This window comes from Papaver somniferum, unplaced genomic scaffold (assembly GCF_003573695.1).
Source record: "Papaver somniferum cultivar HN1 unplaced genomic scaffold, ASM357369v1 unplaced-scaffold_114, whole genome shotgun sequence".
In the NCBI taxonomy this organism is placed as follows: domain Eukaryota; kingdom Viridiplantae; phylum Streptophyta; class Magnoliopsida; order Ranunculales; family Papaveraceae; genus Papaver; species Papaver somniferum.
Window position 1 is genome coordinate 2,293,625 of NW_020620381.1, and position 9,361 is coordinate 2,302,985.

General features: G+C 38.4%; 1 protein-coding gene across 1 annotated transcript; it reads left to right on the top strand.

Annotated features, from left to right (window-relative positions):
• Positions 1-1,042: 1,042 nt before the first annotated feature.
• Positions 1,043-5,164, top strand: LOC113328900 (ferritin-3, chloroplastic-like). The gene is made up of 8 exons (XM_026575889.1): positions 1,043-1,488; positions 1,626-1,709; positions 1,797-1,857; positions 1,943-2,030; positions 3,774-3,835; positions 4,521-4,586; positions 4,718-4,784; positions 4,881-5,164. The coding sequence occupies exons 1-8, from the start codon at positions 1,172-1,174 to the stop codon at positions 4,916-4,918; spliced, it is 783 nt and encodes a 260-aa protein (XP_026431674.1). The 5' UTR covers positions 1,043-1,171; the 3' UTR covers positions 4,919-5,164.
• The last annotated feature ends 4,197 nt before the right edge of the window (positions 5,165-9,361 follow it).

Here is a 9,361-nt window from a genome sequence, read left to right on the forward strand (position 1 = left end):
GTACATGAACCAAGACAAACCATTTAAGGCAAAGGAAGCACGAGAACACTAGAGATAAGTCGTTCCAAACGAACACATTTTGTGTGAAACATCTATTTTACCAACAATAGATAAAAAAATAACCGTCCATGTCAAATTCATCAATAGGTAAAAATTACCATCAGAAATCCGAATTTGGAACCCCATGTAGCGCATCAAACATTTATAAGTAGCAAAATACCCCAAAATCGACCCCATGGTTGTGAAAATGTCCCTGACGTTAGGGAAAAGATTAAAATGCCCCAAAATCTTATCAAAATGTCCCAACCGTTACTTTTGCCGTTAGAGATGGTTAGGTGGTCAAATTAGCATGTATGTGGTTCCGCACGTATGAAAAGATGGCATTTATACCCTTATGAAAAATAAGCTGACATAAGGGGACTGTTTTGGACGGTCGCCACTACCAAACGAACAACTACCAACCACCACCGCTGCCACCACCACCGCCACCATTACCACCACCATCCCCACCATCGCCACCACCACTACTACTAGAACAACCAACACCAACACCACCGCCCCCGCTAACGCCTCATCAACACCACCACCACCACCCCACCGCTACCGCCTCCTCCACCACAACCACCACCACCACCAACACCGTCGCCACCACCACCAACGCCACTATCACCACTGCCACCAACAACAACACCACCGCCACCACTACCACTACCACTACTGCCACCACCACCGCCAACGCCACCACCTGAACCCCAAATCCTGATCCCTAAGCCTTAAACCCTAAACCTGAAAGCATAGATTCTGTCGAAGGACAAAAAAGACTATTCATAACACAGTTGCCCAGTCAAAATGAGGATAAAATGAATTCCATACTATTAGCCAAATTTTTATATTTGTCCATATAGAGGTTAAGTTTCAAATTTTCAAATTGCAAATTCCAAATTCACCACCCCCAACAAATCCAGCAGATAAATTCCAAAAATGTTACGCCCACGTTTGTCATTTTTCAAATGATATCCACAGAAGTGCTCTCAAGGACCAGCGGCACCAGCCCGTCGAAGTATATTATGCCCTCTAAATAAAATCTTCTTTTCCTAAGATATTCCCCCATTCCTCACCACACAATCTTCACAGTATCACCACCACAGCCACCAGCACAACTACCGCGACCATGCTCCTGAGAGCATCATCTCCATCCACAGCGTTATTTCTATCAACAGCAGTAGCTGATAATGTGAATCAATTCCCTTCTTCTTCTTCGTCTTCTGTGAGTTTCTCATCATCACAGAGAAGAACTGATGGATTTGTGGTGAGTGTATTGAAGAATGAATCAAATAATAATCTTAGTCCAGGAACTACTGCTGTTGTTTTTAAACCGTTTGAAGAAATTAAGAAAGAACTTCAGTTATTATCAGCTCTTTCTCAACAATCTCTTGCTCGCCATAAGTTTTCAAATGCTTGTGAAGCTGCCATTAATGACCAGATCAAGTAATTTCCTCTAACTTCAGACTGATTTCAACTCATTTCGTTGATCTTTTTTAATATTTTTTCTTTCAGAAAATCTTTGATTGAGTTTTATTTTTCTTTTCATTTTTTGATGCTAAATTGTTGTTTGATTGAATCAGTTGGGAATACAATTTATCGTATGTGTATCATTCGGCTTACGCGTACTTTGACCGGGATTATGTTGCTCTGGAAGGATTTGCTAAGTAGTTTGCTGTCTGAAAACCCTTGAGAGAATTTCGATTTTTGTGATTTTGTTGAATCTGGTTTAATTTTTGTTTTTCTGATTTTAGGTTCTTTAGGGAAGCTATGGTGGAGAAAAGGGAACGTGCTGAGCTACTTATGAAATATCAGGTGTTTGTTTAATTACTTGGGTTGAATTACTCTGTTTTACGAGTTCGGTTTTGATATTTGATGATCTTGTTCTACTAATTGTTAGAATAAAAGAGGGGGTAGAGTCAAGCTAGATATGATGCTAATGCCTGAGTCTGAACTCTATCATTCCGAGAAAGGAGAAGCTTTGTACTGTAAGTCCCCGATCTTTCTCGTCGAATTCGTATTTGTTTGTGTCTCATGTCAAATGTTTGGTAATGTTTATGAAATTGCTGTGCAACTTTTATAAACGGTAAAACTGTTTGTTGAGACTTTCAATCACAGTCATGTACACGTGCTTGTATTTCCTGTTCGTCCATAGTTACACTAGGCTTAAGCCATGGTTGGGATGACAGGTGTAAGTTTAGCTGTGTCGGCCCCCGCACAACCTAACACAACACGTTAAAATTTGAGCAAAACCCAGTGCAGTATGTGACTTAGCCCAACACGTTAAAATTTTAACCTCCAACTACTTCATTTTTACGCTGACGGAGCTACGCTAAGTCCAGTGGGGACAGTTGTCCCCCCTAGAATTTTTTAATTACATATTAAGTTTTTCATAATTATTATATTAGGTTTAAAATTTTGAAGTATTTATAGATTTGTTCTCATTGTTTTCGGATATTACCAGACTTATACAAGATTTAAATAAATTCTACATTTTTCTTTAATAACTGCTGGTAACGTCATTTATCGTATAAAAAGAAATGAAAGATATCAAAAATTATCAAGTCCAATTCTTACAGGGGTTTACTCAATAAATACTTCTTGTGATTTCCTGAGACTTTAATAGATTTCCAAAGTATTGAATTACTGGTTGTGTACTTTATAAAACTCCTTGTAAGTATATGTTACTCATTATATACTTGTAAAATCTCGCTCAAAGTTTGTGTGACTCATTATAAACAAGAAAATTTAAAAACTTAGCATACTTACCAATTTTTAAGACTTTGAATGACATTTATGTGTATTTTTGCCTTAGAGAAAGTCTTGCAAAATATGAAAGATTTTGGGAGACTTCTACAAAAATTGAAAATTTCATTTATTATCTTTTATTTGTTTTTATATTATTTTATTTTATTTCAAGTTGATGCAAACTCTTACACCTATACTCTAGATCTATTTCTCTCTCTCTTAATGGTATCCTAAATGCATATATATATATCCTAAATGCATATGATACGATCAAACTTTTTTTATTTTGTTATTGTTGAAATAAAAATTTCCATTAATGGCTAAAGTGTTTCAGATTATGTTTGGTGCTCAATTTAATTTGCAATCAACGTTTTTCAAGAATTGCTTTTGATAGGATAAATTTTTAAAAACTCTACAAATCTGTGGATTTGTCATGTTTGGTTGTTATACAATTCTCTAGCAATCTTGTTTTCACAACTTTTTAGAACTCTACAAATCTCTATAGGAATTAGGCCAACTCTACAAAACTGTGCAAGTATTTTTCCAACTCTGTAGGACTCTCCGAAAGTTGTTTTTTTTCATGACTCTTTTTAAATCTATAGAAATCTACAAAAGTATTTATTGAGTAAATCCCTGTTAATTTCAACATATGACAGCGTATCTGGTGTGACACCATTCGAAGTAGAAACAACACCTAAAAAACCTACGTCTTCGGCCGTCTATTTTACAGCATTACTACTATACCAATATATATTTGTCCTCCCAAACAATATTTCCTGGCTCCGTCCGGGAATAGTACAACACATAATAAAAATTTATTTTTGTAAAACTCAAATAAATACTAAATTGCATTTAAATTATTTGTTGATAAGTAGTTATCTGACATATAGTTGTTCTTTTCTCTAAGACGTGCGTTAGCTTAACATATCTAATCATTGTCATTTGTATCTCTTGTACTGAATATGGTCGATGTCTTAACTCAGCTATGGAACTTGCATTGTCTCTAGAGAAGTCAACAAACATGAAGCTTTTCGAGTTACATGGTGTAAGCTTCTAACTCTTTCAACTTCTACCTTGTTTGTACATTAGCATTAAATGTTGTTCATGACCCTCCAAAGCTGCGAGCTCCCCTTTTAACTTATTAAGGGGTTTAATCTTTTTCTTAATCGACAAAGAATTCAGCGGATTTTTAATTAACTTTTTAGTGGTTGTTTTTTCAATCAAAAATGGAATGTAATATTTATTTTCTCTTATTATTTTTAGTAGGTTTTTATATTTTCTCTATAAAGAATGCATTGCTCTTTAATGTCTCCTTTCGTGTGATTGATTTTTTTTCTTGATCGATAAAGAATTTGGTTCTTTGGAGTTGTGATATGAATACGTTTAAGTCTCTAGATAGCAGCCATTTTATTCATAACTGGGAGCTATTTCTGCATACCTAAGCTTTTTCAGTTTTGTTTCAGTGGTCTAAGTTGTTATTTGTTTGAGATGTTTCTGTTGTTTCACTGACTTCTCAGTTTGTATTGGTTTTGGCTTTTCTTTTCTCTTTTCTCTTTAATATAAGACCACTAGCTAGCATTATCACCAAATGTTTTTATGATTGTCCTGTAGTGCCATCCGTTGCTTTTGCTCAAATTACATAAAATGCAAAGCTTTTTGGATTTATGTTGATTATATACTCTCCATGGGATTCTACTGAGACAATGACCATTGCTAAACAAAAAATACAGGTCGCAGATGAAAATAATGATGTGCAAATGGCAGAATTTATTGAGAGCACCTTCTTGACTGAGCAGGTGAAGTTGGTTTTCTTGTGTATTTCAATTTTCCAATCATGGATTTCCTGGCACTTATTCAGTTCTTTTATCTATAAGAAAAATACTTCCAATGGTATAACTAATGGTCTATTTCCATTTCTCTCTTGAAGGTGGAAATTATTAAAAAAATCTCTGAATTTGTTTCCCAGTTGAGGAGGATCCGCTGCAAGGGATATGGTAATAGTTGGAACTCAAATCATTGTTTCAGTACCTCTTGAATTCCTGAGTAAAATTGGTTTTTTTAATAAAGTATTTTCAATTGGTGAATTGCAGGGGTATGGCATTTTGACCAGATGCTCTTGAATGCATGATGCGGTCTTCATAAAAATTCTCAATGATTTCATTTATTTCAGCGTGCGTGTGTCTGTGAGTGACCAATTTCAGTCTCCCAACGGAAACGTCTCAAGTTTGTAATACGTGGTTTAAGTGTTTTGCTTGTCAATAAAAAAAAAGATGCCTCCATATGTAAGTACCACTTTTTTTTAGTATGATAACCAATAAAACGAAATGATAAAACAATAAGTAAAACGAGTTATAAACTCATATCAGAAGCTAAAGATTAAGTGCAAAGAATGTAAGTAAAAGATTGACATAAACGTATTACGTGGTTCGGTAACAGAACGTCTACATTCACATGTAACTAAAGGTTCAAGTGTATTGATTATTAGGGTTATACTGATGGAACTTCCTTGCGCAATAAGTAAGCATCCCGAGTGAAAAATCAATTGAAGCCATGAGCCACCACACTTACCTACTTTGCAGTTACATCAATAAAGAATCAATGGCATCTAATGGGAAACATCTAATGAAATATGCGGTTTTAAAAATTAATGCCAATAATAAAACTCATACGTGGGGCTACGTTGGTGCCTGAGGTGGTATATAACGTAGTTAGCAATTCTGGATACCGAGAGCTAAGAAGTATGAATGCTATAAAATTGCTGAGTATCCGTATCGACAACGTATTAATATCGAGTATTTAGGGATATTTGTGCATACGTGTCAGATACTCCATTTAAAATATCTTCTTTTAAAATTACGAAAATGACGGAGGATACCTTTTGGATACTATAAGAGGGGATATTTTCTGTAATATTTGGATATATTTGAAATAAAATCTACGTATTTAGAGGTATATTCATGAACATATCGAATAATTATATGTAAATATAATAATTTGTTGACTATAAAGAAAGAAGACTGGGTCGTTATTTTATAGTGTTTCATCACCATTGTTACAAAAATTTAGCTTTAAGACTTCTGGAAAGCCATGATCCTATTGGTGTTCAAAGAGAAATTGCAGCGCATATAATTTTGGGCTATTTTGCATTTCTTCCCCTCCCAACATCGCTAATAACATCGCTAATTAGCGTTTCCTCTCCAAATAAATTGAAAATTAAAGTTTCCTTCCATCGTTAGTTTTTCCATCCATTACTCGGTTAGCTAAGTCAACACATGTGCAAACGTGGCAGGTTATCCACGTATTTTATGATCTTCCCAAAATACCCTTTAAGAATACCACATATTATCCTCCTTCTCCGGCACCAGTACGACATTTCCTTTTCTACCACCGCGTTTAGCTTCCTCTGTAGACGACAATGGAGTTAAAAAGGAGATTATAGATTGAAAAAACCCTAAAAATGTGTGTACATATTTCATCATCAAACACGTGTATGTAGGAAGACACGCGGAGAGCATGCGGACCAAGTCATCAAAACATGATGACACACGCCCACAGCCAAGAAGCCCATCCCGTCGACGTCGGATCTTTGCCCGAACAAATCCAAGGGCAGAGGTTAAAAGATGTACCAAAAGCACGGTGTACTGTGGAGCACCAAATAACTCCCGAAGAGTCACTTTATCTCATCCCCAAAAGAAGACAAGATCAACGGTGAAGAGAAGGTTGACTGACATTGACGTGACAGGGGAAGAAGACACTTGTCTGACACGAGCATGCGTCTCAACTACCCTCATTAAACACTCTGAGCAGTGTACGTGTCGATCAACCCGTGTAACGAACGAGGATGACTCTGCGTGATCAAGCAATGAACGAAGACCTCTGCGTGATGGACACAAAGCACAAGAAGATAAGGTTCCAACGGCCCTCAGAAACGGGTCCCACACTCTAACCCTATAAATACCCCCTCTCCACAACGAGAGAAGGGGATCGAAAAAAAGAGAGAGGTTGAGAGAGAAGTCGAGAGAGAAGAATTGTGAGTGTAAGTTTACCTTTTACAATTCGCAAACCTATGTAAACTCTAGAGTCATTCGACTATCTCTGTAATCATCAAATGCATAGTGAAAACGACAACCCCGTGGATGTAGGCCTTAATGCTGAACCACGTAAATCCCAGTCTTATTTATATTTCAGCACTTTACATTCATTTCATACTCCACGAGTTTTACTTTTATACTTCGTTTTCTTTATCTCCCTCTTTGTGAACGCCTCTGGTGATGATATTAGATGAGGCTATGATAAACCCGAAGGTTTTGAGCCGAGGATTCAATGCAATTATCTCATCAGTGCAAGAATATGTGTAGAATGCGAACATTGTTTGTGAACATATAGATGCCTTCGTGATTTACGTGTTCACAATTTGGCGCTAGAAACAGGGACTTCGTCCCGGTAAAAGATTTATCTTATCCTGTGATTTCATCTTAAACTATCATATGATTGCTCTGCTTCATTAGCTCTAGCAGTATTTATCTTTTGTTAACTTTACTATATTCAAAAACACACCCATTATCTTCGATAGCTCCGGCAGTATCTATCGAAGCAGTTTAAACTGGTTAAAAGATTTATTGCTTAGATCCATGGATTTACATTTTTTTTAGATCTCACACGGACCTGTCTTTTCGGTAGGTTTTCGTACATTTTCAAAGGATCTAAATGCATCTTCCAAGGGATCTTCAGTTTTCACGTATTTTCAATGAATCCGCACTTTTTACAAGACTTCAACCCATGTATTTTAACTCATATGTTTTAATCAAATGAGCCTCCCTAAAAGTTTTCTCTGTGGCCCTCGGGCAATTTTTCCCCATCTTGGAGTAAGGTATTTCGCAAACTAACCCGATCCGCACGGACATTTCTGTTTCTCGCTGTTTGAAATTCCCTTGTGCAGAAAGAAAGCAACAAAAGGACCCCTGATGGAAAAGACACAGGAAGCAGGAAAATCCAAAGCCTCGTCAAAGGAAGCACCAAGGACAACCCCGGTCATCACCCGAAGCAAGCAGAAAGGAGACAAAGCCAATATGACTAGTCAGAGGCAGGATACTGCGGAAATCACTTCGCCTATGAACGCTAACTCCGTTGCAGCCGCGACTCTCAGAGCAGCGGCGACAAAGTACAGTAAGGCTGTGGCAGCCCCGAAGGCTGCAGAAACCAGCAAAACTTTTGCTACGAATCAATTTCATTAACCAAAAGAAAGGGTGGATGAATTCAGAACACATCAACCCGCGCACCCTCCCACCTTCAGAATGCCATCAACAAACGATCAGAACCAAACTGTGCCGGCGGCTCTAACACCGCAGATGGGAACTCAGCCTGATTTGGAAATGCCAACAATCGAAGCTGAACCTCTACCACCTTTAGTGCAAACCGTAGAAGAAGGGGGAACCATGGCCGTAGTAGCACGAGCTGGGACTCCTAATCAGGGGTCAAACCAATCACATCGATTGATGGCTGAGCTTGAAGAATTGAAGAAGAACCAGCAGGTTTACGCAGATGCCGTAGCTTTACTGGCCAGAGAAAATTAAGATTTAAAAGACCGGATTTCCCTAAGCACGAAGACCAACCAACAACTTGATGAAGCAAATTCAAAGGCACCAGAACCTAATCGAGACAGAAGAGTCATCGTAGCAGCTAATGAAGACGCAACTAGGGGAAGTAGCGCATCCGACCCGGATTATAATGACGGAGAGTCATACTATCACGAGCAGAAGAGCTTAGGTCACCACCGCGCGATGGAAGAGCTGTGTGATGAAATGATGGCTAAGATCAGGCAGTTAAAAACTAGACAAGGCGGGGGGAAGGTTAGAAGAGGTCATGAGAGAGGCTAACTCCACGCCCCTAACTCATCGCCTGGCCAACACCCCTATTCCGCTGAAGTGCCCTGTCCCGACCTTCGAATGCTATGACAGATCCAGTGATCCCGCTGCACATATTCGGTATTATAACCGTGTCTAGCCAGATGGAGTCAGAACGACGCCGTACTCTGTAGATACTTCCCATCAAGCCTTAAGGGATCGACATTGTCTTGGTTTGATAATTTGCCGCCTGACTCCGTCCACTCCTACGATCAACTCGCAGAAAAGTTCTTAAGAACTTACATGTACAACAAGGCTGTTAACACCGGAATGGATAAGCTCTTTTCGCTGGCAATTGGATACAAGGGAAAACACGAGGGAATACACTAATAGATGGCACAAGATCTTCCAAGCCATAGGAAGTGTGGACCCAGTGGTAAGTATCAACTGTTACAAGTGGGGATTAGATCGAATGAGTCCACTATTTGTTGACATTCATGGAAGCGTGCCTAAGACAAAAGGAGATCTTCGAATAATTATTGAAAAGCACGCTCGTCTTGAAGAAATCCAGCGTGAAAACCCGAGGGCATACCCGCAGAGGTATCACCGTACCAATTCCGCAGTACAAACCAATGGGGCCAAAAGTAATAGCTCAGTGGAACGGCCTCAGGAAGATATGAAGGAACGAAGGGATGAACGACGAAAAGACGATAAAAAATTCGAAGATC

Bases quoted from the DNA above. Each gene is read 5' to 3' on its own strand.
- LOC113328900 (XM_026575889.1), top strand. From the start codon at position 1,172: ATGCTCCTGAGAGCATCATCTCCATCCACAGCGTTATTTCTATCAACA. The intron at 1,489-1,625 runs GTAATTTCCTCT...TGATTGAATCAG, and splicing joins GCCATTAATGACCAGATCAA to TTGGGAATACAATTTATCGT. The intron at 4,785-4,880 runs GTAATAGTTGGA...GGTGAATTGCAG, and splicing joins GATCCGCTGCAAGGGATATG to GGGTATGGCATTTTGACCAG.